Consider the following 27,136-nt stretch of genomic DNA (forward strand, 5'->3'; position numbering starts at 1 on the left):
CATTGCAACAGCGATGGTGGGATTTGTTTGCACCCAGTGGAGTCGCTTGGTTTTTAAAAGTTGTAGAATTGCTTCAGAATCAGGGCAGGGTGGGGGGCTTCTGGGGTTGGGTGCTAACGGTGCTTCCCCCCCACCCCTCCCAGAAACAGACCCACAGGGGAGGGGAGTAGCTTTTTGCAGGGTGAAAACTACTTTTCGATCAGTCTAACAGACACACTGTAGTAGATGCAGTCCATTAAGCAGGCTGACACAGTCTCCTGTGAAGTTTGAAATCAGCCTTGCCGGATATCTTAATATCCAACAAGAGCTTCCATAGAAACTGGCTTGCTTGTCTGTGTTTAACTAGCATAGGAATTTGTGGTACTCTGAAAGAAAGGTGCGTGCTGGGGAGTCAATAGCAAGCATCCCATTTGCAAAATACCTTTGTCTCGGTTGCAGGAGGCTGTTTTTGCAAATCTGGTTCAAAACAGGTCTTCCTCCCTGCAGGTATAGGCTGCAGCCCTTCATAATTTTGGATTTCCTCACCCACATGCACATTGGAACCTTAAAAACCAACACCTTTACCCCCCCCCCTTTTCTAGCCTTGATGGGATGGAGATCTATTTAAAAAAAAAAAATAGGAAGGAGAAATGTGGGGTAGATCAGCTCCTTCTTTCAGTGCTTTGCGTTTTTTGAGCCTTTGGAGAAACGTGCTTTGCAGAAACAGCCCTTGGGGGGCTGGTTAAGGAATTTTCTGGTTCCTCCCCGCTCCACAATGAACTGAGGCTTTGCCTTGCCGAAACAGGGAGTTTGGATGTGGGCGGGGGGGGAGGGGAGGGTGCGTATTCAGTCAGTGATGGAAATTGCTGTTTCTCAGGAATTAAATCTGTAAAATGTAAAATAAAAGGAACCCGTTTGTAAATGGATTGAAGGGAGTACCCATATTCTTAGAGGTGGGATGTTCTTTCCCAGCAACTAGGAAGTTGATTTGTATACATTAGCCCATGAAAATGAATTCTATTTAAATTTCAGTCTTTCATCCGATGTATCTTGGGGTTTGTTTGTTCGTTTTTTTGGCTTTTGTTTTTGAGACTTTGCTCCATGAAATCTCGATCCGTCATTCTTCCATAGTACCATATGAACTACTTCTGGCGTTGTGTATATATGTACGTAATAATCTTTTATCTATATATTTCAGCCCCTTCCATTCCTTCCGATTCTCTGCACTGCAAAAAAAAAAAAGTTTTATCTTTCTGTTCTAACGTCCACTTCAGATCTCCCCCCGCACTTCACCCTGATTTGTAATTGAAAAAAAGAAAGAAAATGGCTTTGAAGTTTGTCTTTATATTAAAAAAATGTATGTATTTTAATACACTGTATACCCTTGTGGTGGTGCTTCTATCCTTTCTGAAGTTGTCTGGGTTTTTTTGCAAGAGACGTTCAGGTTTCCCAGCCAGAGAGGCCTGCGTTCCCTCCTGGGGCCACATGCTAGAGGTCAGCTGAGCGATAAATGCAGCTTTCACCTTTGTAGAATCACAGAACTGTAGTATTGGAAGGGACCCCCCCACCCTGCAATGCAGAAATCTCAACTAAATCATCTGCGGCAGATGGCCGTCCAACATCTGCTTCAAGGCCAGCAAGGAAGGAGAGTCTACCAGCTCCCGAGGGAGACCATTCCACTGTCGAACAGCTCTTACTGTCAGAAAGTTTTAAAAATCTCTTTTCATGTAACTTGAAGCCATTTGTTCCAAGTCCTACCCTCCTGAGCAGGAGAAAACAAGGCTGCTCCATGTGACAGCCCTTGAGATAATTGGAAAATTGAAATTGAAATACTTTATTGTCACTTGTACAACTTGTATACAGTGAGATTACACAAGCACCCCCCCACTCAGCTCTCTTAGTCTTAATTCCCCTCGTTTACTGACGCACACCCACCAAACCCCAAAGTCCGTTGCCCTGTTGTGATCTTTTCATTCAGCAGCCTAACAGCCCAGGATAGAAGCTGTTCTTTACCCTGTTGGTGCGACTAATCCTGCTTCTATATCTTCTGCCCGAAGGCAGGAGATCAAGAAAGTGCCGGCCAGGGTGTGAGTCATCCCTGAGAATTTTCCTCACTCTCCTGAGGCAACGTTCTTCCACTGTTTCATCCAGCGGATTCACGAGACAGCCCATAATATCTTGTGCTGTATTCACCACCCTCTGTAGGCACTTCCTATCAGTTGATGTCAAACCAGCGTACCACACTGTGATGCAGTATGAAAGGACACTTTCTATTGTGGAAGGAGATCGTCATGGCTATGCTGTCTCCTCTCAGTATCCTCTTTTCCAGCTCCTTCAAACATTCCTCATCAGGTCTTGATCATCTTGTTCGCCCTCCTCTGCCCACTTTCCAGCTTGTCAACATTCTTCCTAAATTGTGGTGCTCAGAAGTGGACACTGGACTCTAGGTGTGGTCTGATCAAAGCTGATAGAACAGGACTGTGGCTTCCCTTGATCTGAACACACTGGCTCATTGCAGTGATACCTCTCCCCACAATCCTCCCATCTATTCTGGCAAGTGAGATGCAACAGCAGAGTTCAAGCACACCTTTCCAGCAATTCAAGGATGGTGTGACTCAGGAAGAGATGTTGCCTGGCCTGCTGCTGCTATCCCAATGCAGTGGGGTAAATATCCTCGCATGAATGCACTTTTGAATGCAGAACTCGTCCCAGCCTATTCCCACTCTCACACAAAGAAAGGCAAAAAGGCAAACACCAACAAGACAGTAGTTTCATTTATTAGAGGGGCAAGAAAATCAGTGTGGACATAACAAAAGGGGATCTGGGCATGTCAACAAAACAGTAAAATTTCTGGTTTAATGCACAGAAGTAATAAAACTGGCCAGTTATCCAGCAGGCAATGGTGTATTGGGGCAGGAGGGAGTACAGAAGATGAATGTAAACTGATAAAAGTACATTTTACATTTCTACAGCCTCTTAAAAACCTCTCAATAACTAGCCGCCCATTGTAGCTGGCGATTTCTCTCCCCCCACATTCGTCCCCCAAACTCTGCCCCTTTAGACGACAATGGATTTCACAAGCTCCCATCGTCCATGAGCAACTGGCCGAGGATCGCAGACTCCCTGGTCTTGTTTCTCCTGCCTCTTTGCAGAAGAGGCAGTCCTCTGCCTGACACACGCAGCAGTGAAATTCAGCCTCTTAGGGCAGGGTTGGAGAAATCAGCAGCCCAGCGCCCCCTGGACAGAGTTTTGAGTCCGATATCAGCCAGAGAACCACAGCTTTCAGTGAGTTTTTAAAATGCCTCTAAATTTCACAGCAGATTTTTATATATATATAAAATTACATTCAGCTGCCAGTCCCAAAAGTTGGGCAGAGGAAAGAGAGGAAAGAAGAGAGCAAGGAGGGATGGAGAACAAGGTATTTTTTCTTTGAGGAAGGGAGATTTCTGCCACCCCAACAAGCAAGGAACCTGCTCTGGAGTGAGCTTGGAACACAGTTTGGGCACTGAGCTTGGGAAAGTGGCAGGGGGCTCTTCTCGGTTCCCTATTTTGCCAGGCGCAGAGAGCCGCTCTGACGCAAGGGGTGCCAGCAAGCCACCACAAAACGGTAAAAGATGGCAGAGCACCTGAGGGAGATAGTCGTGTTGCTGCTCCAGTAGTCTGGCATTCTTCTGTCCAACACCTCCTAGTTCAGGTTTTCCCAAACTTGGGTCTCCAGCTGTTTTTGGAACACAACTCCCATCCCTGATCACTGGTCCTAATGGGAGTTGGTAGTCCAAAAACCCCGCTGGCGACCCAATTTTGGGAAGCCTTGTACTAGGTGAATGCACATGCTTGCTTTGGGAATTAAAATGAGTGTGCTCCCACCACTCCTGTTGAAAATGTTTCCTTACAGAGCAAGTAAAGAGTTGCCCCATCCTGGGTGAGAATTGCTGAGGACGGGAGAGGCTCAGGATTGGGAGCAATGACTTCAGAGACACACACAGCCCATTTCACGAGGGGGCAGGCGGTGCAGGGGGAGTAATTCAGCACCCCAGTATCCCTTGCAGGGACAGCATAGTGGCTCCCACCCAACCCAGGCAGCCGATGGGAAGGTGTGCAAAGCCAGAGCAGTTACTCAGTGGGGAAACTCCGCCGGGGGTGTTCTGGGTGCACCGCAGATCTCAAATCTCAGCACGAAAGTTGGGCGCAAACCCGATTTGGGATGTTAATGAAAATCAAGCACGATTCCAAGAAGCCCCCGCCCCTTCCTTCAGCTCCAGGAGCGCCCTTGCCAATGTTGTTTGTGTGCACATTTACACACACGAGGAAGCACGATTCTGAACTGAATAGCAGCTTCTCTGTGCCCTGGAAGGAAAGAAAATCTGCAACCACTGGAGTCAAATCTCCACTCCCATTTCAACCCCCCAAAGCTAGGAAGAAGCAGGTGGGCGGGTGGCGTCACCCTCTTGACGGCACAAGGGAGGTCCTGCAAGTTCGTGAAAGCAACTCGGTCGGTGTACAGTCCTGACCCTGGAGTCTCGGGGAGCTGCGCAAGGGTGCTGGTGGTATGGTGAGGTGCCGGCCCAGATCCAAATGCTCGGGGTTATACCTTCCGTGCGCCCAGCTGGAAGCGGGCTTCCCCCGAGATGCCGTACTGCTCCAGGGGGTCCTGTGGCGAAAGGAGAGGTGGGGCTTTGAGGGCCGGATGTCACGGCTAAAAATTGGCCACTGTTTCTTTAATACTAAAAGAACTAAATCAGCATGAGTCAGTGGCCTACAATGACTCATGTAACCTTTCACCAAAGTGTGTCTGTATATATAGAGTGGTCAATGTTAAGTGTTTGGTGTGGGTTGGATGGATGGTAGAAAGCTGGTTGCGTTTGGTGTGTGTAAAAGCTGTCGGTCGTGGTTGGAGAAGAAGACTTTTTAAGAATAAAAGCAGCAATACTCTGCAAGAATACTCTTTCTCCAAGACTCTCTTGTGCCAACTAAGGTCTGAGGACTAGGCAAAGGAGTAAAAAGGAGGTAAGAACCTTTTCCCTTTTCAAACACAGACACTGGATATCTGGAGATGCTAAATTTGAAAGGGTGGGGGATACGAGTCCACAGCTCTGTGGCAGAACAGATGCCCTGCATGCAGAAGGTGTCGGGTTCAACCCCTGGCAGGGCTGGGAATTCCCCCACTGTCCCTGCACCTGAAACCCTGGAGGAGCTGCAGGCAAGTTGGCATCATATTTCTAGGCACTTCCCAACATTTCATCTTGAGATCCCAATGGGATCGCATCTTTTTTAAAAAAACCATTTGTATACACACATCTGCCTTATTGGGTTCTATTTAGGATGAATGGGTCTTCTTGGAGTAAAATGTAACAAAATAAACACCACTTCGAACCATAGTATCACGGGACGACCCAGGACAGAAACTGCGCCTCCTCGTTCCGGCCATTACTGGGTGAGCACCCACCCTCACCTGCTTTCCGGCCCAGGAGCTACTGACCTTTCCTGTCATCTTCAGGATCTCGTTCCGATAGAAGACCAAGCTGCTCCTCATGAACTCGTAGCTGTTGGCAGAAGGAGAACGGATCCGACCGTGAAGGGTGGAAGCAGCAGAACCAGATTTCTAGAGAACATTCACGGCGAGGGTCTTCCACCCCAAACAACCCCAGAGGAGCTGATCCAACGCTTCTGGGATTGCGGTTCTGTTTTTGTGGCTGATAAGCCAACAGCTTTGATTATTTAAAGGGGGGGCTCTTTAAGGCTCTGCCTCAGGGATGGGGGGCCTCCGGCCCTCCAAACTTCTCTGTGTGGCCCTTGGGTGTTCCCCCCTGGCCACGCCCCTCACTGGCCCTCCTTGAGACCTTCATTTTGGACTCACCACTGTCCATTGAGGCACAGGTCAGTTTTGCGTCCAGTCTGGCTGTCTACCAGCTCTGTCTGAGACCCTACCTGCCCGCAGACTGTCTCACCAGAGTGGTACATGCCTTGGTTATCTCCCGCTTGGACTACTGTGGGACTACCTTGGAAGGTCACTTGGAAACGACAACTAATCCAGAATGCAGCAGCTAAACTGGTGACTGGGGGCGGCCGTTGGGACCATATATGTTGGCTCCCAGTACATTGGTGCTGACCTTTAAAGCCCTAAACGGTCTCGGCCCAGTATCCCTGAAGGACATCTCCACCTCCATCGTTCAGCCCGGACACAGAGGTCCTCCTCTAAGGGCCTTCTGGCAGTTCCTTCACTGCGAGAAGTTACAGGGAACCAGGCAGAGGATTTTCAAAGACTGAAAATCCGGACAGAAAAGGTTTTTTTTGCCCAAAGTTGTTGAGACAATTTGCAAAAAAAAAAAAAAAGGAGGAAAAGTTTTGGGGCTAATTTTAATGAAAATTGCCAAAATTGACACTGCCGACATGGGCTGCGATATGTCCACCTCTCCTGTCCTGGTATGCCCCCCGGAGGACCTTAAGGTCCACAAATGACAACACCTTGGAGATAGCAAGGTGGTTAGATTGGTATCAAATTTGGGCCAGGGCCTTTTCGGTACTGGCCCCGACTTGGTGGAACGCTTTGTCACAAGAGACTAGGGCCCTGCGGGACTTGACAGGGCCTGCAAGACAGAGCTGTTCCACCTGGCCTTTGCTTTGGACTTAGTCTGACCCTTATTTTGCCCTCACCTTATGGTCTTGATTTATCGGCTATTTTAAAACGAGGCTGCATTTTAAATGGCATTTTAACCTGTATTTTAAATTGCACCCCCCTTTCCCCCCTATTATGTTTTTACTGTGATTTTATTGGTGTTAGCCACCCTGAGCCCGGCTCTGGCCAGGGAGGGCGGGGTATAAATTTATTATTATTATTATGAGATAAGCAACTATCTGCCTTTTAGAAGACAGCCCTCTATTGGGAAGTTTTAAACGTTTGATGTTTTACAGTGGTGCCTCGCAAGACGAAATTAATCCGTTCCGTGAGGCTCTTCGTATAGCGGCTTTTTCGCCTTGCGAAGCCCATTGACAGCTTAGCGGATTAGCGCTATTAGCGGTTTAGCGGCTTTTAGCGGTTTATCAGCTTAGTGGATCAGCTGATAAGCAGCTTAGCTGCTTAGAAAAGGGGGGGGGAGCGAAAAAACCCCGCGGGAACTCGCAAGATTTTTTCGTCTTGCGAAGCAACCCCATAGGGAAATTCGTTTTGCGAAGCGCCTCCAAAACGGAAAACCCTTTCGTCTAGCGGGTCTTCCGTCTTGCGAGGCGTTCGTCTTGCGGGGCACCACTGTAATGTGTTATCATTTGTTGGAAGCTGTCCAGAGTGGCTGGGGCAACCCCGCCAGGTGGGCAGGGTGTATCACCAAACTCTGATTGCGCCTAGATTGGGGGGGGGGGATGTTCAAACTAAGCTGCACAGAGGGCAAAGTTTACATGTGTAGCTCTACCCACTCTTGACTCTGTCCCTGCCCACCACTGGCGTGCCGTGCTCATGGGCCTCTGCTCTTACCTGCAGTGAGGATTCAAGTAGAATAATGGAATTGTAGGTTTGGAAGGGACCCCAAGGGTCATCCAGCCCCACCCCCTGCAATGCAGGAATCTCAGCTAAAGCAGCCATGGCAGATAATGCCATCCAAGCTCTGCTTAAAAACCTCCAAGGAAGGGCGCTGCGCAGAGATCTAAGCAGCCTGCGCTCTGTCCCTTCTGGCTGGGAGACACGGTCCCCACCCCCTTGAAAAAATGGGGAAGAAGGGGTCCCCAAACCCCGGCTGACCGGCAGGCCTCACCTCGCCCTCTGGAGAACCTCGACCCACTCCAAGCACTGCTCCTCTGTGTCACATTCGAAGAAGTACTTTCTCTCGGGTTCTTCGAGGAAACCTGCAAACAGAGACCCGAGACATCAGCCTTACGACTCACTATCTACTGAACTTTAATAAAATTATGATTGTGGGACAAGGGTTATGGCAAAGCACAAGGGCAGGACAGCTCATGTGGGAAAGCAGCTCAAATGTGACCCTCCCAAGACAGAGGGAGGCAAGTCAGGATCTCTTAGCCTAATTTACCTCTCAGTGGGTTGTTGTTGTTTAACACAGGTAATGCAAAAATTTAAAAATTGTCCAGTAGCACCTTAAGGTAAAGGGACCCTGACCATTAGGTCCAGTCGTGGCCGACTCTGGGGTTGCGGCGCTCATCTCGCTTTATCGGCCAAGGGAGCTGGCGTACAGCTTCCGGATCATGTGGCCAGCAGGACTAAGCCGCTTCTGGCGAACCAGAGCAGTGCACGGAAATGCCGTTTACCTTCCTGCCGGAGTGGTACCTATTTATCTACTTGCACTTTGACGTGCTTTCGAACTGCTAGGTTGGCAGGAGCAAGGACCCCGTCGTGGGGATTTGAACCGCCGACCTTCTGATCGGCAAGTCCCAGGCTCTGTCGTTTAACCCACAGCGCCACCCACATCCTTAGAGACCAACTAAATTTGTTCTGGGTATAAGCTTTTGTGTGCTTATACCCAGAACAAACTTAGTTGGTCTCTAAGGTGCTACAGGACATTTTTTTTTTTTATTTTGACTGTGTCAGACCAACACGGCTACCTACCTGAATCATAATGCAGGATTTATTCTGCCTCTCTTATTAGGCCTTTTCAAAATGTAATGCAGTAAGATTACATTTATGTTAACAAGCCCTATAGAGGGACTATTACTATTCCATTTATGGAATCTCCTCTTCAGACGCACAACTCTTCTTCCCCAGTCTACAACTGGATCACTTTAGCAATAGTTATAACTCTAGTTGTTTTAACCTGCTGGTCAGCGACTCTTGTCTCCCTGCTCTTATTCTGGCTTGTTTTTATAACGATCGTATCTTGCTTTTACAATTTTGTATTTTAGCTCTTTTTAAAATGCTGGTCTACGACCGCAAGAAACTGAAACTGCATTTTAAGGATTGTTTTAACAATGATTTGCAATGGTTTGTACTGATGATTTGTTCATTACTCTAATGGTGGTTTGTAATTGTTTCACTGGTGATTTGTTAATGATTCTATTTGATTTGTGCTCTGCTTGTGGTGTTGTCTTCTGTTACTGTTATTTATGGTCTGTAAGCTGCTTTGCGATTCACTGGAATGAAAAGCAGCATTGAAACATATGAAATCGATTTTTCAGAGCTTGGAAGATCTTCTTGCACCTTGTCTGCTTGGGACAAAACCGAGATTTTGGGCTCCCTACCTTGCCTCCCAGTCTCCTTCAAACTGCTCATTATCCACCCCTCTTGATGCCTTCAGAGTCCAAACGATGGATTACCCCAGCCAGTCCCTTCAGACCAGTGGTTCCCAAAATGGACAGTGCTTTGCCTGGGTGGGGGGTCCTAAGAGGGTGGGGCAAGGGGACCCTGGAGGTGCCAATGACTATCAGACTTTGGAAAGCTGGTGTCACTGGATTAAGTTGATCACTTCAGCTGCTGTGACGTATATATCCGATCCCTTTCAAAAGCTATCTTCAAAGAAAAACAAGTCTTGTTTTTTGCTGCCTGATGTAGAGAAGCATACATCCTTGATAATATCTAAATTTCTCGCTAAGGCTCTACAAATCCATGCTAATAAACCTAAAAAGGGTATGGGGTAAAGGTGAAGGGGCAGAAATGTCAGTCTCTTATTATTCCCATTATCATTTTTTATGTATCTAATGGGATGTCTGCTAAAACACAATAAACTGACTTTACTATCTTAAAACCAGCAGTCACCGTCCCAAAATTCCAAATTGGCCTGCGAAGAATTTCTTTCGGCTGTCCTGAAATCTAGTGCAAAGTACATTTGGCTGAGTGACCCTCTGCTGGAAATGCATCCTGTCTCTTCCAAATGGGTACAGACATCTCAGAGAGCAATTTGAAAAAAATGTTAGATTTGTTCTGATTAGTGACCACTTTGTAAAAAAATTGAATACCAATAAAAAAGAGAAAAAAGAAAGAAAAAGCTCCCAGAAAAGGAAACCCCATTTCCCCCCGTCTGTCTGCTTAATACCCCAAAGACTCACTAATGGAAAATATTTTGCCTTCTTCTTGGCTGATACTGCAGTGTTCCAACAGCAAAGCACCGATAGGCTGGGGAGAGAGAAAGAGACACACAGATTAATTAATCACTTTCCACATTCGCTCAAGCTTTTAAAAGTAACTACGTTGTGCATATTCCCAACCCTGCTTTTAATTGAAAGCTGCACAAGGATTTTTCTTTCTTAAAAAAGAAAGAAAAATAAATGAAGAGGGCTTAATAAATTCTCAGATAAACCCTTGTAAAAAGCCCTTCTTTTGTCTTCATAGAATCATAGCGTTGGAAGAGACCACAAGGGCCATCGAGTCCAACCCCCTGCCAAGCAGGAAACACCATCAGAGCACTCCTGACATATGGTTGTCAAGCCTCTGCTTCAAGACCTCCAAAGAAGGAGACTCCACCACACTCCTTGGCAGCAAATTCCACTGTCGAATAGCTCTTACTGTCAGGAAGTTTTTCCTAATGTTTAGGTGGAATCTTCTTTCTTGCAGTTTGAATCCATTGCTCCGTGTCCGCTTCTCTGGAGCAGCAGAAAACAACCTTTCTCCCTCCTCTATGTGACATCCTTTTATATATTTGAACATGGCTATCATATCACCCCTTAACCTCCTCTTCTCCAGGCTAAACATGCCCAGCTCCCTTAGCCGTTCCTCATAAGGCATCGTTTCCAGGCCTTTGACCATTTTGGTTGCCCTCCTCTGGACACGTTCCAGTTTGTCAGTGTCCTTCTTGAACTGTGGTGCCCAGAACGGGACACAGTACTCCAGGTGAGGTCTGACCAGAGCAGAATACAGGGGCACTATTACTTCCCTTGATCTAGATGCTATACTCCTATTGTCTTCAAGTAAGTTCTACTCAAGAGGAGACTCAATGAAATTAATGGACCCCCCTTCCGGTCATCCTATCTGTGCACTTCAGTGGTTTTACTCAGAGGGCGGCCAGCGTTGGAGACAACAATCTATTTTTCTAGATTGTTCTACACAGTCAAATGGTAAATGATTTTTATTAAATAAGCAAAACAAATAAATAGAAATATAAAAACAAAGTAGTTTAGAGAGAGATTGGGGAACATCTAGAGATTGCTGGACGCCCTCCTAAAAAAAATCCTATTCTGGTTGCTCTCCAGGAACAGGACTAGATCCATGAGCCAGACTCTTCTAATAAGATCAAGCTCTTTATTAGACTAATAATAAGAGTTTATTCTAGGCACTGCCTTCTCATCATGCTCCTACCACCCGCCACAACTTGCCAGAGGACCTCATCACCTGAGGACTAGTAACCTGAGCAGGCTTCGCATCATTATTATATCTGGCAAAGTTGCTAGTGGGTAATTTCCCCTGCAAGTAGTGAGCAAAAATACCTCGGCCTCATCTGTTCGGAAGTAGAAGAGAAAGTTGACGACCAGTTTCACCAAACGCTTCTTCAAGGCTGTGGAGAAAGACGAGATGGAGGGAGTCGTTTGAGAGCTCTTGGACACATACTGTATTTTTCGTTCTATAAGACGCACTTCCCCCCTCCTAAAAAGTAAGTGGAAATGTATGTGCATCTTATGGAGCGAATGCAGGCTTCGCAGCTATCCCAGAAGTCAGAACAGCAAGAGGGATTGCTGCGCAGCGCTCCCTCTCGCTGTTCTAGCTTCTGGCTTAGCTGCGTGAAGCCTCTGCAGGGCAGCGGGGATCCTTCATCCCGCTGTCCTGCAGAGGCTTTGTGTGGCTATCCCTGGCTTTTGCGGGAGGTGGGGGAAGGGACAGAGTGCGTGGCTCTGTCCCTTCCCTCACGTCCCAGAAAAGCCCCCAAGAGCCGCGCTCCCTTTAAAGAGCGCATGGCTCTTGCGGGAGCATAGCTGTCAACCTACAGATTTGAAAATAAGGGGCCAGCAGCCTCGAAAATAAGGGATCAGCAGCCAAAATACGGGATTTTCAGAGCACAGGTATGTTCGACTTCTGAGCCCCTCCAAGCCAAAGGCAGAAAGCCCAGCCAGCAGCCAAACAAAGGCTCAAGCGATGGTTCCCACAGCGCAGCAACCCGGCAAAGGGGGTGCAGCAAGGAAAACCACCGTCACCTCTCCGCTGGGAAGCGCTGAGCAAAGGCGAGTCCCCAGGCAAGGCGGCCGATTTGATCAGCACAAGGCATGCAAGCTCCACCCCAGTCGTTCTTAGACTCCTTATTGGGTGAGCAACGCAGCCAAGCAACACAGCTGGAGCCTCCCTCCTCCGAGGCCGGCAGGGAGGGAGGGAGAGGAGCTGCTTCCTTGGAAACCCGGGAAATTTAAGGGCCGTCATCAATAAGGGACAGCAGCGGGACACGGCGCTGGGATAAGGGACTTTCCCGCCATATAAGGGACACTTGACAGCTAAGTGCGGGAGGTGGGGGGAAGCCAGGAGGCTTACTTTCATTGAAGCCAGGAGGGCAAGAGGGATCGGTGCGCACCGATCCTGCTTGTTCTCCTGGCTTCAGGGATGGCCCCGCAAAGGCTCCTGAGCGAAGAGGGAGGAGCGCTCCCTCTTCGCTCTGGAGGCTTCTTATTTCATGTTTTCTTCTTCTAAAAACTAGGTGCGTCTTATGTTCGGGTGCGTCTTATAGAGAGAAAAATACGGTATTTTTGTAGCTCTGCGATTCTTCCATTGTGGAGGGTTGGACTAAATGACTCTTGGCGTCCTTTCCAACTCTGCAGTTCTACGATGTCCAAGTTTGGGAGAGCGAAGATGAGCTCCTGCGACCTCAAGGCAGATGTTCCCACAACTGGTGATTCTTACTAATTCAACCCTCCGCCAAGGGTCATCTAGCCCAACCCTCTGCAAGGCAGGAATCTGAGCGGATTCATCCAGGACAGGACATCGCAATACAGTGGTACCTCGGGTTACATACGCTTCAGGTTACAGACTCCGCTAACCTAGAAATAGTGCTTCAGGTTAAGAACTTTGCTTCAGGATGAGAACAGAAATCATGCTCCGGCGGCGCGGCGGTGGTGGGAGGCCCCATTAGCTAAAGTGGTGCTTCAGGTTAAGAACAGCTTCAGGTTAAGAACGGACCTCTGGAAGGAATTAAGTACGTAACCCGAGGTACCACTGTACGCTGATGACAGTAAGAGCAGAACACACGAGGGAATGGAAACACCTCTGGGCAAGCGCGCAAAATAAAAAACCGAATCAACAGAATCACAGAACGGTAGAGTTAGAAGGGGCCATGAGGGTCATCCAGATCACCCCCCTGGAACAGTAAAGGTGCTAGTCCTCAGTGAGGACGAGGCAAGCTCCCCCCGCCCCGGGGTTGGAAGTTCTGCTACCACCCCAACCCAATAAACTCTGATGACGCCACGGGAGCCGCCGCCTTTTCCTCCTCCCCCACCCGCCCCCGGGCAGGTGTGACGTCACGCAACCCGCCTGGTGACGTCACGCCGCGGTGTTCTCTCGTGACGTCACCCCTTCCCCCCCTCCATGCCTCCTCCTCACCGCTTCCCTTCTTCGGGGCGCGCATGAGGACCTCGGCCGCCTTCTCGGCTGGCTGCCGGGAGAGAGACAGCAGCTCCCGCTCGTTGTACCGCATCGCCGCCGCCGCCGCCCCCAGCCCTTCTGGCCCGCTCGGCTCTATGGCTCGCCAGCCTCCCACTTCCGCTCTACTTCCGCCCTGGCCTTCGGGAAGAACCGGAAGTGCCTCCTTATGCGCAGGCGCGGTCGCGGATTCACTTCCGGTCTGCTCCTGACGTGGCTTCCGGGTGACGGGGCTGACCCGGAAGTGTATTCCTTGTGGCGCGGGGGGCCGGCTCCGTTTGGCTTCCGAAGGAGGAAGGAGGGAAGAGCGGAGACCGAGGAGGAGGAGGAAGAGGAGGAAGAGGAGGAAGCAGGTAGGGGGGAGGGACGCCCCCCCCAATATTGGCAGAGCTGTCAGCTTTTCCCTTTTCTTGCGAGGAATCCTATTGGGAATAAGGGGGGAGGAAGGGAAACGTTGGCAGCTATGAATAGTGGCTAATTGGGGTTTCCAGCCTTGGCCGAGCTCAAGAGCCTCCAGCGTTTCTCCAGTGAAAATAAGGACGCCCTATCCCATCAGCATCATAAATTTATTATGGTTATATTTTGAAAATAATACTACTACTACTACTAATTATTATTATTATTATTATTATTATTATTATTATTATTATAAAAATACCCCACCTATCTGACTGGTTTGCCCCAGCCATTCTGAGAGACTTCCAACATAGATAAAAACAAAATACTTCGCTATGCAGAGCTGCCTTCAGATGTCTCCTAACGGTTGTCTAGTTACTTATCGCTTTGGATCAAAGGTTGCATAACTCTACACCCTACAACATTTTTCCGATGGAAATAGGGACATCCTAAGGGAAAGCAGGACATTATGGGAACAAATCAGAAAGCAGAACAGCTTCTGTAAATCCGGGGCTGTCCATGCGAAATAGGGACCCTTAGAGGGTCTGCGTCCACCCATTTCATCGAGTCTATTGAGACCCAGAGTCTGCGACCTAGAATCTGTACAGTGCTTTATTTTTCAGTCATGAGTACTAGAAGTTTTTAAAAGCAAGGAAGGGAGAGACTTTTATATACAGATGTTAGTTCTACCTGAAGTCGAAACCACTGAAGCGAATGGATACAAGTAACAGGCCCATTCATTCCCATGGCTGTCTTTGGCCGGGGGTCTTAAAGCAGAGGTCGGGTGGCCCATCTATTTGGGACTCTTAAGTCACAGCTTCTGCATTGCAAGTGAGGTTGGACTAGATGATGACCCCCTAAGGGGACCCTTTCGACTCCACAGTTCTACGATTCTGTGGCCTAACCCAGATGGGCTAGAGTTATAACCCCATACTTACCCCAGCTTAATCCCCGACAAAGAGGAAAGCAGACAGCATATCTGCTAAATAAGTCTTCTAAGAAAACAACCTTGTCAGTGGCTAAATTCCTTTTCCTGGCACTCAGGCGTCGGAAACGTACAATTGAATGCCTTGATGTGGGTTATCTGTGAGAGGTTTAGTGCTGTGGCCCTACCTTATTCATGTACCCCTATGATGTTTTAGTTCATAATTCTGTATTGTGTTTTATTTCTGTGTTTTATTTCTGACTATCGGTCGAATAAAGGAAATTGATTGATTGAGTTAGGAAACGATCACAGCAGTGAGAAGAAAGTTTTCATGCATGGTGGCTGCTTTTCACGCTGGCAGGGGACTGGGCTCCAAGCTGGTAGTGATCAGCAAAGTGGCCGTCTCACTTCCCCCTGTGCTCACCCTCAGACCTACGAAACGAACCCTGGATTGCCATGAATTGAAAGCAACCATCCTGGGAGCTAGTAACTTGCATTCTCTCTCTATCTTTGCCACCCTCCCCCTGCAAACCAGCTTTTTCTCCAGGATCTGTTTTGAAGCTCTGGATTGTCCACGATGGATTTTCAGCACCGTCCTGGAGGGAAGACGGGGAGCGGAGGCGTCGCTTCCGCCTCAGAAAGCAACAGGGACCGCCGGGAGCGGCTGAGGCAGCTGGCCTTGGAAACGATTGACATCAACAAGGTGGGATTACTTGCCCGTAAAACAGGAAGGTCCACCTACCAACAAGAGGAGTGTTTTGCGTGTGGGAAGGCGAGGACTGGGTGCCTGTGTGGGCTCACAAGGACCTGCTACTTGATATATTAACGGGGTTAATATTAATGGAGGATATATAAATGGAGAGATAAACATTTGGAATGTGCACTTGCCGTGTATGGGTGTAGCTTCGAGTTCTCCCTGCTTACCGTCATTTTTTCCCTTTCCTCCAGGATCCCTACTTTATGAAAAACCACTTGGGCTCTTATGAATGCAAGCTTTGTCTTACGTTGCACAACAACGAGGTGAGTGTTCACTGCCCCCCACTTTTTCTGTTCTGTTTTACGCCTCCACTTCCATCGTTGCCCCAAGAACAACTGGAAGGCTTCATATCTTGCCGCTACCCAACATAAAGGAGCTAGGTAGACCCAGAGGCCTGACTGACTCTGTGTAAGGTAAAGGTAGAGGGGATCCCTGACCATTAGGTCCAGTCGTGGCCGACTCTGGGGTTGCGGCGCTCATCTCGCTTTATTGGCCGAGGGAGCCGGCGTACAGCTTCTGGGTCATGTGGCCAGCAGGACTAAGCCGCTTCTGGTGAACCAGAGCAGCACACAGAAACGCCGGAGTGGTACCTATTTATCTACTTGCACTTTGACGTGCTTTGGAACTGCCAGCTGGCAGGAGCTGGGACCGAGCAACGGGAGCTCACCCCGTCTCGGGGATTTGAACCACCAACCTTCTGACCAGCAAGTCCTAGGCTCTGTGGTTTAACCCACAGCACCACCAGCATCCCAGCTGTGTAAGGTAGCTTCCTGCATTTCTGTTTAAATCAGCCATACATTCAAGGTCCTGAGGACTGGAATCTTACGAGAGAGGGAGAGAGAGACAAACTGAAGCTCAATGGCAGAGATCTGTTTTGCACACAGAAGATCCCGGTTCAATCTTCAGCATCAGTAGAGCTGGGGAAAGACTCCTGTCAGAGCAGCTGCCCGTCATTGTAGACTAGGGTTTCCCAAGACCAGCGGTCAGGGATGATGGGAATTGGAGTCCAAAAACAGCTGGAGACCCAAGTTTGGGAAGCTCTGCTGTAGAGAGTAATGAGCTTGACACAGTCTGTAAGGCAGCTTTCTCCATTCCTAAAATGTGAGGGCATCAGGCCTGTTAGACACCTTGTTTTTCTTATTTTACATCTCGAGGTGGGGCTGGGGAAAAGTCCCTGCCAGAAACCACAGAGAGCCACTGACAGTCAGTGTAGTCAGCAACAAGACAGTCGGTAGAGCATGAGACCCTTAATCTCAGGGTGGTGGGTTTGAGCTCCATGTTGGTCAAAAGATTCCTGCATTGCAGAGGGTTGGAATGGATGACCCCCGTGGTCTCTTCCAACTCTAGGTAAAGGTAAAAGGACCCCTGACCATTAGGTCCAGTCGTGGCCGACTCTGGGGTTGCGGCGCTCATCTCGCTTTACTGGCCGAGGGAGCTTCTGGGTCATGTGGCCAGCAAGACTAAGCTGCTTCTGGCGAACCAGAGCAGCACATGGAAACGCTGTTTATCTTCCCGCCGGAGTGGTATCTCTATCTACTTGCACTGGTGTACTTTCAAACTGCTAGGTTGGCAGGAGCTGGGACAGAGCAACAGGAGCTCACCCCGTCACGGGGATTCGAACCGCCAACCTTCCGATTGGCAAGTCCTAGGCTCAGTGGTTTAGACCACAACGCCACCTGCATCCCTAATGCTATTATTCTATGACCCAATAGCCAGGAACATTTGGAGGCTCCATGTTAGCTGATGTAGTCAATCCTGAGCCCCAGACTTTGCCCCCTCTTCCTAATCCATTTGTTTCTGCCTTTCCTTCCTACAGGGAAGTTACCTGGCACACACTCAGGGGAAGAAGCATCAGACCAATTTGTAAGTTGCTAACTCTGCTCATCTTTGTCTTCTTTGCACTTACTTTTATTTAAATCTTCCCCTTCCCTGATATGAGAAGCAGAATTTCCTTACCCCCCGCCAGAGATGGAAGAATGCCTCCTGCTTAACATTCTGCTTAAGTATTCTCACCCATTCTTAGACCAGGGATGGGGAGCCTGTGGCCTTGCAGATACTGCTGGAAGAATGCCCCAGTTTATAAGAGGCACTCCCTCTCTTCTTCTTAGACCAGTCATGGGGAAACCAGAGGTTGCACTCCAGCCCCCAGCAGCCGGCACAGGCCAATGGGATTTGGAGTCCGGCATTATCTCGGGGCCTGCAGATGTTTCCCAAACGCCGGCATAGATTTATTCTGTAGGGCTTCTGTGTCCATTGAGGGAGGGGGAATGTTCATTGCTCAAATCGGCTTTTAAAGATAGCTGGAAGCAGCTGCAGTGGTTTGAAAACTGGGCATCAGCTTGGCTACTGTGAGAACAGAGTGCTGGGTTGAATGGGCCCCAGTTGGCCAAGACAGATAAACTATGGAACTCCCTGTTGCAGGAGCCAGTTTGAAAGGCTTTAAAAGAGAACGGGACTAATTCAAGGAGGCTGTCAATGGCTACTAGCCACAAGAGCCATGCTCTGCCTTCACAGTGAGGCGCAACAGTGCTTCTGAATCACAGTTACTGGAAGTCACAGGACTGGCGAGTGCTTTTGTGCTAGAATTCTGTTTGCGGGTTTCCCACTGGCCTGATCCACCAGTGCTCTCCTTAAATTCTCCTCTGGCGTTCTTCACCTGCTGTCACTGTGGGGTAAGGGACATCCTGAGAAGCTGGAAATGCTCCTTGCTTGAAGTGTGGCAAGGAAGGCCATGTGCCGCCTCTGACAGACATGCAGCCTTTGAGGCAGCTGAGGAAGGTATCCTTTAGACAGCCCTCCTCCACACAATCACAAGCTTTCCTCCCGTGGCAGTTCGGAAAAAGCGTCTGCCTTCTCTAAAAAGACAAGTGGGCTTTTGTTTTGTTTTTTTGGTATACACAGCCATGGGAAAAAGACAGCACAGCCCCTTTGAATTCTGTGGTTCTACATATCAAGGCGTAATAACAATCATCTGCTCCTTAAGGTAAAGGTAAAGGGACCCCTGACCGTTAGGTCCAGTTGTGGACGACTCTGGGGTTGCGGCGCTCATCTCGCTTTATTGGCCGAGGGAGCCGGCGTACAGCTTCCGAGTCATGTGGTCAGCAGGACGAAGCCGCTTCTGGCGAACCAGAGCAGCTCACGGAAACGCCGTTTACCTTCCCGCCGGAGCGGTACCTATTTATCTACTTGCACTTTGAGGTTCTTTCGAACTGCTAGGTGGGCAGGAGCAGGGACCGAGCAACGGGAGCTCACCCCGTCTCAGGGATTCGAACCGCCAACCTTCTGATCGGCAAGCCCTAGGCTCTGTGCTTTAACTCACAGCGCCACCCACGTACCTCCTTAGCAGGTCTTAAAAGTAGGTAAATACAACCTCAGATGAACAACAGCAGATCACATATTACATCATGTCATTTATTTAAGAGAAATAAACCCAAAATGGAGAAGCCATGTGTGAAAAACTAAGTACACTCTTACGGCTTCCATGGGAATTTAGAGACTAAGTTGCTGACAGGGGCTGCTAATGAAATGCCCTTGCTTAATTGATCACCAGCCAGTGCGCCCACCTCAATAAAAGCCCAAGTTCTGGCAGTTTAATGGTCTGGAGAATTCAGGTGCATTATGACACAATGCCAAGGAAGAAAGATATCAGCAGATATCTTAGAGAAGCAGTTGTTGCTGCCTATGAAACTGGGATGGGCAATTCAAAATCCATCGTTCTACAGTGAGAAAGATTACTCAAAAGTGGGAAACATTCAAGACAGCTGCCAGTCTTCCCAGGAGTGGACGTCCCAGCAAATTCACCCCAAGGTCAGACCGTGCGATGCTCCAGAGGAATTGCAAGAAACCCAAGAGTTTCATCTCAGGTTGCCCAGGCCTCAGTTAGCATGTTAAATGTTAAAAGTTCATGGCAGAACAAGTGTGGTTTGTTTGGAAGGGTTGCCAGGAGGAAAGCCTCTTTTTTCCAATAAGAACATAGCAGCACGGCTGAGGTTTGCAAAATTGCGTTAAGACTTCTGGAACAAAAGTCGACTGGGGGAGGTTAGTGTGTCTGGCAGAAAAATAATTAAGCAAGTGTCAACAGTAGAGAGCTTCCTACGAAAAAATCGTGCATCCCCCCTCTTCCTCTCCCTGGAGTTATTTAAAAGCTGTTTTACCTCTCCCCCACTCCTCTTTCTCGTTTTAAAGAGCTCGTCGAGCAGCTAAGGAAGCCAAAGAGGCCCCCGCCCAACCCGCCCCTGAGAAGGTCAAAGTCGAGGTGAAGAAGTTTGTGAAAATCGGCCGGCCGGGTTACAAAGGTAGCGCCCCGCTCTCTCCTTAGGGCTCCGTTTTCCTCCCCTGCCAGATAAGGCTAAGAGTGTCTGCTAGCCAGAGTGGCGAGGCAGCAATGCTTCTGGGTGTCAGCTGCTGGGAGCGGCAGGAGGAGGAGAGGGCTTCTGTGTTCGAATCCTGATCGTGTGTTTCCCAGAAGAGGCATAATAATAATAATAATAAGAAGAAGAAGAAGAAGAAGAAGAAGAAGAAGAAGAAGTTTTATTTCGGGCTGGCCTCTGTGAGGACAGTTTTATTTCGGGCTGGCCTCTGTGAGGACAGGATTCTGGGCAGGATGTGATAAATCTGTCGTATCTGTCGCGATAAATTGGGGCGTGGGGGCTGTGTTTGTGTGTGAACACACTTTAATGGCATTTCTGCCACCCGGCAGTCCTGATTCTGCAGCCAGGATCAGTTACACAAACACTGTTCCTCTGCGTGTTTTTCTTTGCTATCATCCAAAACCGATTTGAAGTCCATATTAGTTACATAATTTTGGGCCTGATGATATATTATAAATTGTGATGTGTGTGCGAGTGTGTTTGTTATGCAAAAATCACAACGTGGGGGAAACTGTGAAGCCAGCCAATGCCTCTATAGCTCCATCCTTATATCAGACATTGTGATGTATCAGTATACCACAACGTTTAGCTAGTGATATATCACAATGTTAAAAGTTAGATCCCTCGCAGCCCTAGTTGGTGCTAACTTTAAAAATCCTAAACGGCCTCGGCCCATTATCCCTGAAGAAGTGTCTCCACCCCCACTGTGGTCCAGCTCCGAGGGCCTTCTGGCGGTTCCCTCCCTGCAAGAAGTAAGATTACAGGGAACCAGGCAGAGGGCCTTTTTAGTAGTGGCACCTGCCCTGTGGAATGCCGTCCCATCCGATGTCAAGGAGATAAACAACTGTGACTTTTAGGAGATACCTGTAGGCAGCCCTGTATCGTTTGCTGTTTTTAATTATGTTTTTAGATATGCTGTAAGCCACCCAGTCAGATGGGCAGGGTATAAATAAAATAATAATTATTATTACTTATAATGGGGACAGGCGAGGATGCTCAAGAAAGTCTGACGTCTCAGGTATGAGCACGCAGTGCCGTGCACTTTCCGAAGCGCACTCATGAGGTCTAGAAACTTCACTGTCCATTTTTAAGGCGGAAGCTGGGTGCGCTCCTTTCAGGCACACACAGCCCCAAAGCCAATGCGCTCTGTGCCTCTTTGCAAGGCCATACTAACCTCCACCTTGCCTCCTTTTTTTGCCCTTCAGTGACCAAACAGAGGGATCCAGAGATGGGACAGCAGAGCCTCCTCTTCCAGGTATCTTCATCTACCTGTTACCTTGCAGTGACTTTGATGTCGCCAGGGCAAAACCATCCCCTGTTGCCTTCCCCTCCTCCCTCCTTGTCCCTGACCCTGGGAATAGCCAGTGTGGTGTAGTGGTTAGAGCAGGGGTTCGCAAAGTGGGCGGGGCTGCCCCCAGGTGGTTGTGGTGGGATTACCTGGGAGCTCGCTAAGGGGCGAGGGTGCTGCTGGAGGTGTAAACTGGTATTGCTGGATCAAGCTGATCAATTTTGTTGAATTAACCTAAGTAGTTTTAATTGGATTTCGAACAAACGGACAATTAATGGTTACTGTTTCGAATTTTTTTTGCCTTATTATCTTTCACAGTGGGTTTTGCAAACCACTATTCTGAATAAGAGGGACACCTAGGACTTGCCGATCAGAAGGTCGGCGGTTCGAATCCCCGCAATGACGGGGTGAGCTCCCGTTGCTCAGTCCCTGCTCCTGCCAACCTAGCAATTTGAAAGCATGTCAAAGTGCAATTAGATAAATAGGTACCGCTCCAGCGGGAAGGTAAACGGCGTTTCCGTGCACTGCTCTGGTTCGCCAGAAGCGGCTTAGTCCTGCTGGCCACATGACCTGGAAGCTGTACGCCGGCTCCCTCGGCCAATAAAGCGAGATGAGCGCCGCAACCCCAGAGTTGGTCACAACTGGACCTAATGGTCAGGGGTCCCTTTACCTTTACCTTTCTTCTGAATAATGTTCTTTATACGGTAGGGATGAGTTGATGGATCCAAGGGGACAGTGCTCCCCCCAAAAAAAGAAAGTTTGTGAATCACTGGGTTAGAGTGTCAATCTTAAGACCAGGGGAGACACCAGAGTTCAAGTCCCCACACAACCAAGAAGCCCACTGGGTAACCTCGTGGGAGAGGACCACCTTGCAGGATTCTTGTAGGGATTAAATGAGGAGGAAAACACTTTAGTATTGTTTATTCCATTTATTTCATTATTTGTTTCATTCATATGCAGGCCATTATCTCAGGGCGGTATGCAACCTTGGAAGCACATTGCAAAATATAACTAATAAAAACATAATTAAAACATAGATAAAAAGCATAGTGACAGAAATCCTAAGATAACAAAATAGTCATCATAAAACAGTCCCGTCCCCCCACATTTACAGGCTATAAATTATTTAATGGCCACAGGCCCGGGTAAAGAGGAATATTTTTGCTTGGCGTCTCAAGACATGTAGTGATGGCGCCAGGTGGGCTTCTCTGGGGAGAGCATGCCACAAAAGGGGGGCCACCACAGAGAAGGCCCCGTTCTTGTGTTGCCACCTTTCAGCCCTCATGAGGAGGAGGCACAGGAAGAAGGGCCCCAGACGATGACTGCAGGGTCTGGCTGGTTCATATGGGGAGACGCAGTCCCCCGTATGTATAGGTGTGTGAGTGTATTTATGTGCAAAGATAAATGTTTGGGGAGCCACTGCAGAAAAGGCCTTGAGCCTTTCGGAGAAAAAGGTGGGATACGAGTACTATCTATCGATAAATACATATTCTTGGTTGATGTGGGGAGTCATTCCTAAATCCAGCAAACAAATTTAATGGCGCAGATCGATTACCCGGAGATCGCTGAGAGCATCATGCCCAGACATCGTTTTATGTCCGCATACGAGCAGAGGATTGAACCCCCCGACCGGCGCTGGCAATATCTGCTGATGGCAGCAGAGCCCTACGAGACCATCGCTTTCAAGGTGAGCGGTGCTTCCGCTATCCTCTTTGTTTAGTAGGCCGTATACTGTATTTTTCGCTCCATAAGACACACTTTTTTCCTCCTAAAAAGTAAGGGGAAATGTCTGTGCGTCTTACGGAGCGAATGTGTGGTCGCTCGCTGGCTCCCTTTCCAGCCCCGGCCCCTTGCCCAGGCCTCCGTTGTTGAATGTTCTGCAGACGGAGGTTTGTTTCCCCAGCGACATGTGACTGGCTGATTAGATTATCTGTCTGGAAACTGTAGAAAGGGCTCCCTTTCCTTTCCTAAAGAAGCTGCAGAACAGTGAGTTGAACCCCATAAAAACAGGATTTTTTTCCCTTTGCAAAGTAAGCTCGACAACTGTGAGCTGATCCCCCAAAAAGGGCTTTCCTTCTCTAAAAACTAGGCACGTCTTATGCTCAGGTGCGTCTTATGGAGCGAAAAATACGGTTTTTAAAAAAATAAAAAGTGGGGAAGACCTGGGTGCGAGAAACAAAATTTGGTTGGGGATTTCAAAAGTGGAACTGGGCTTTTTATGCCGAGACTTGTGCGGAGCCAGAGAGGGGCTGCTTCGCCCTGGGTTGGAAGAAGCTGTACCTGACACAAAGAAGCATTTAGTATATGACAGTTTCCGACATCCTGAAAGGCCCCCCCGTCCGCAAAAGTGCGAGGTTGGGCTGTTTGGCCAAGGGTGAGAGCCGAAACGAGGTTCTAAGAGGCAAGTTGGGAAACCTTGGGGTACATTTTCTAGCTTGGCAATTGATTTATGTACGGCTGGTTAGAGCGTGGGGCTGATAATGCCAAGGTTGCAGGTTTGGTCCCCGTATTGGACAACAACATATTCCTGCATTGCAGGTTGGTGGACTAGAGAATTCTCTTTTTAAAAAAAATATTAGCTTTTTAACATATCATTTTCAACAGTAATTAAACATACTTTTACATCTTATATAGTTTTTTTTGACTTCCATCAATCACATCTGAAAATTTTCCAATCTATTCACTTAATATACATTTTTTACTTTCAGTATTACATTTAAATCTCATAACTAATATCTCTATTCTTTCTCTAGTTTGCAATGTTTCATATATTTCCCCTTACAAAACGTCTTGTAGTCCTACTAGCATAATTTGTTGATTACAGTTGCTTTCAAATAGTTCTTATATTTCTTCCAATCTTCTGTAAATCTCTGGTCGCGCAGGTTTCGAAATCTTCCTGTCATTTTATCTAATTCTGCGGACTAGAAAATTCTCAGGGTCCCTTCGAACTCTACAATGGCGTGGTTCTCACTTCTACAGTTAAAATGGCTGATTAAATCAGATGTCCAAAGCAAGTTTTAAAAACCTACCAGCGTGCAGATAGCGTTATAGTCTGCTGTTGTATGCGCTTTGGCTAAGCGATAGACATTCTTACTAACCCTTTCCCTCTGCTCAGGTGCCAAGCAGGGAGATTGACAAAGCCGAAGGCAAGTTCTGGACCCACTGGAACCGGGAAACGAAGCAGGTAAGTGGGGTCTGGGGGGGGGAGCAGGGCTTGGGAGGGTCTGGAACCACTGGCCACCAGTATCCTAACCTGGGCATCCAAGCAGTGCTGCTCCGACTCTTCAGGATTTCGGATTTGCGGGAGAGAGAACCTTCCCTGCCTTCCCTGGAGATGCAATAATCTGTAAACAGACCCCTGTGTTGCAATACAGTGGTACCTCGGGTTAAGTACTTAATTCGTTCTGGAGGCCCGTTCTTAACCTGAAACTGTTCTTAACCTGAAGCACCACTTTAGCTAATGGGGCCTCCCGCTGCCGCCGCGCCGCCGGAGCATGATTTCTGTTCTCATCCTGAAGCAAAGTTCTTAACCCGAGGTACTATTTCTGGGTTAGCGGAGTCAGTAACCTGAAGCGTATGTAACCTGAAGCGTATGTAACCCGAGGTACCACTGTATAGACAAGCTGAACAAAATAACACAACACGATGGCCAGTATCAGTGGCCCTAAACACTATTTATAGGCTAATACAAATGATCAGAAATTGCAACCGAAGTCTCTAAATCTTCTTCACCAGTTGTGGTAGAATAATTCAAAAGTTTGATATATACATAATCCGGAAGCTCTGTTCCGGCGATATTTGGTGACAGATTATGTATATATCGAACTTTTGAATTATTCTACTGCAACTGGTGAAGAAGATTTAGAGACTTTGATTGCAATTTCTGATCGTTTGTATTAGTCTACAGGTGAAACTCAAAAAATCAGAATATTGTGGGAAAGTTCATTTATTTCAGTAACTCAACTTAAAAGGTGCAACTAATATATGAGATAGACGCATGACATGCAAAGCGAGATATGTCAAGCCCTTATTTGTTATAATTGTGATGATTATGGCGTACAGGTGATGAAAACCCCAAATTAACAACCTCAGAAAATTAGAACATTTAATGAAATCAGCAAAACAAGGATTGCAAATAGAGCAATATTGGACCTCTGAGAAGTAGAAGCATGCACATGTACTCAGTACTTGGTTTGGGCCCCTTTTGCAGCAATCACTGCCGCAATGTGGCGTGGTGTGGATGCTATCAGCCTGTGGCTCTGCTGAGGTGTTATGGAAGACCAAGGTGCTTCAGTAGCAGCCTTCAGCTCTTCTGCATTATTCTTTTCCACAATATTCTAATTTTTCGAGTTTCACCTGTATAAATAGTGTTTAGTGCCCTTGCTATTGGCCATCGTGTTCTGCTATTTTGTTCAGCTTCCAGCACCAGAGCCGTATCCTCTTCGAACATCCATCTGCTGGTACCCAGTGGCTCCTATATTCGTGGCGGAGAGGCTGCTGTCTAGTGGCTCTGCCAGGGGTGCAATGCTTCCGATCTCAGTTGCTGGAAACCACGGGAGGGGGAGTTGCTCCTGTGTTCGAATTCTGCTCGTGGGCTTTGCAGAAGAGGCATCTGATTGGCCAGAACAGGATTCTGGACTAAGCCAGGCTCTCCTACTCTTGAGGGTAACTCTCTCTCTTCCTCTCTCCTCTCCCAGTTCTTCCTGCAGTTCCATTTCAAGATGGAGAAGCCCCCAGCCCCACAGAGCATCCCTGCTGGGCCGGCCACCGTCAAGAGGCCCCCGCCGCCCCCGCTCATGAACGGCCTGCCCCCCCGCCCCCCGCTCCCGGACTCCCTCCCCCCGCCTCCCCCCGGAGGGATGGCCATGCCCCCTATGCCGCCCCCCACGGGGCCCGTCCCCATGCCCCCGGGCCCACCGCAGCTCCCGCCAGCTCCCGGCGTCCCTCCCCCCGCCCCCCTGCCCCCCATGCTGAGACCCCCGCTTCCCACGGAAGGGCCCGGCAGCATCCCCCCACCGCCCCCCACCAGCTGAAAAAGCCGTTTGGGGATTTTGTGGCGGACTTCCTTCGTCTCCCGGTGCCTGCTTCCCACGTCTGTTTTTCTCGCTCTCCCCACCCCCTTTTTAGAATAAAAACACACACTGGTTTGGAATCCTGTCTCTTCATTTAAAACAAGTTCCTCCATTTCTGGAATTGCCTTTTGTTGCGTCTAAGAAATCAAATGCTGGCTTCTAAACTTCTTTAGCAAAGGGCGGTCGTTTTGTAAGGAGAGTCTCAAATTAATCCAGCAGGCTATTTTTTTTAGGGTGTGGGTGTGTTTAGAACAGTTCTTAGATCGAGCCACGAAGGAGACAAATCCGTAAAATTATTAAAGGTCATTGGGCAGGCCCCAGAGTCCTTGATCCATGGCGGCAGGGCTACCTGTTGCGTAATTTTATATACCTCTGCCATGTATTCCCTTTCCCTTTATTTGTATTTTTAAGTATTGTGCCTGTTTGCCATAGGGGAGGTTCTCTTCTGCACTTTTAGAATAAAGAGTTTAGTTGGATACAACATGTGCACACACTGCAAAACCTGGGGAATTGGGAGTGAACTGGGACAGCTCACTTGGTGGAGCATAAGACTCGGTTGTGGGTTCGACTCCCACGTTGGACAAAGGTTTCCTGCATTGCAGGGACTTGGGCAGCCCTCACGGTCCCCTATACCTTAGAAGGTTTGGGGATCCCTGCCTAGGAATTCGGGGACCTGGTTTCCTCAGGGTTTGAATTAGAACCATCCAGACTTTGGGTTCCTGGTAAAATCTGGTACATTGCGCAGCACGGCATGATAATTAAATTTAGGAGTCATCGTGGCATCGTTCATTAGGTGGATAGCAGCTAATGGATTAAGGTTGAATCCCAACGAGAAAGAAGTGCTGTTTCTGGGGGAC

General features: G+C 48.4%; 2 protein-coding genes across 2 annotated transcripts; one reads left to right on the forward strand and one right to left on the reverse strand.

Moving 5' to 3' along the window:
• Window positions 1-2,735: 2,735 nt before the first annotated feature.
• PLEKHJ1 (pleckstrin homology domain containing J1) lies at window positions 2,736-13,590 on the reverse strand. The gene is made up of 6 exons (XM_081895961.1): window positions 13,433-13,590; window positions 11,341-11,408; window positions 9,967-10,033; window positions 7,725-7,815; window positions 5,459-5,522; window positions 2,736-4,630 (listed from the first exon to the last, which is right to left on the reverse strand). Exons 1-6 carry the CDS (start codon window positions 13,524-13,526, stop codon window positions 4,565-4,567), a joined length of 450 nt encoding a protein of 149 aa, XP_081752087.1. The 5' UTR covers window positions 13,527-13,590; the 3' UTR covers window positions 2,736-4,564.
• Window positions 13,591-13,702: 112 nt separating this feature from the next.
• On the forward strand, window positions 13,703-26,359 carry SF3A2 (splicing factor 3a subunit 2). Its single transcript, XM_081895824.1, has 9 exons — window positions 13,703-13,824; window positions 15,328-15,495; window positions 15,741-15,812; window positions 17,366-17,412; window positions 19,735-19,844; window positions 21,125-21,174; window positions 22,754-22,894; window positions 24,323-24,391; window positions 25,905-26,359. The coding sequence occupies exons 2-9, from the start codon at window positions 15,370-15,372 to the stop codon at window positions 26,238-26,240; spliced, it is 951 nt and encodes a 316-aa protein (XP_081751950.1). The 5' UTR covers window positions 13,703-13,824; window positions 15,328-15,369; the 3' UTR covers window positions 26,241-26,359.
• Window positions 26,360-27,136: the final 777 nt, after the last annotated feature.

This window comes from Podarcis melisellensis (assembly GCF_964234715.1).
Source record: "Podarcis melisellensis genome assembly, chromosome: 18".
Lineage (NCBI taxonomy): Eukaryota > Metazoa > Chordata > Lepidosauria > Squamata > Lacertidae > Podarcis > Podarcis melisellensis.

Excerpts from the sequence above, each read along its gene's own strand:
- SF3A2 (XM_081895824.1), top strand. The coding sequence starts at position 15,370 with ATGGATTTTCAGCACCGTCCTGGAGGGAAGACGGGGAGCGGAGGCGTC. Across the intron at positions 15,813-17,365 it reads TTACGTTGCACAACAACGAG|GGAAGTTACCTGGCACACAC; the intron begins GTGAGTGTTCAC and ends TCCTTCCTACAG. Across the intron at positions 22,895-24,322 it reads ACGAGACCATCGCTTTCAAG|GTGCCAAGCAGGGAGATTGA; the intron begins GTGAGCGGTGCT and ends CCCTCTGCTCAG.
- PLEKHJ1 (XM_081895961.1), bottom strand. The coding sequence starts at position 13,526 with ATGCGGTACAACGAGCGGGAGCTGCTGTCTCTCTCCCGGCAGCCAGCC. Across the intron at positions 11,409-13,432 it reads CGCCCCGAAGAAGGGAAGCG|CCTTGAAGAAGCGTTTGGTG; the intron begins GTGAGGAGGAGG and ends CTTTCTCCACAG. Across the intron at positions 7,816-9,966 it reads AGGCAAAATATTTTCCATTA|GTTTCCTCGAAGAACCCGAG; the intron begins GTGAGTCTTTGG and ends CTCTGTTTGCAG.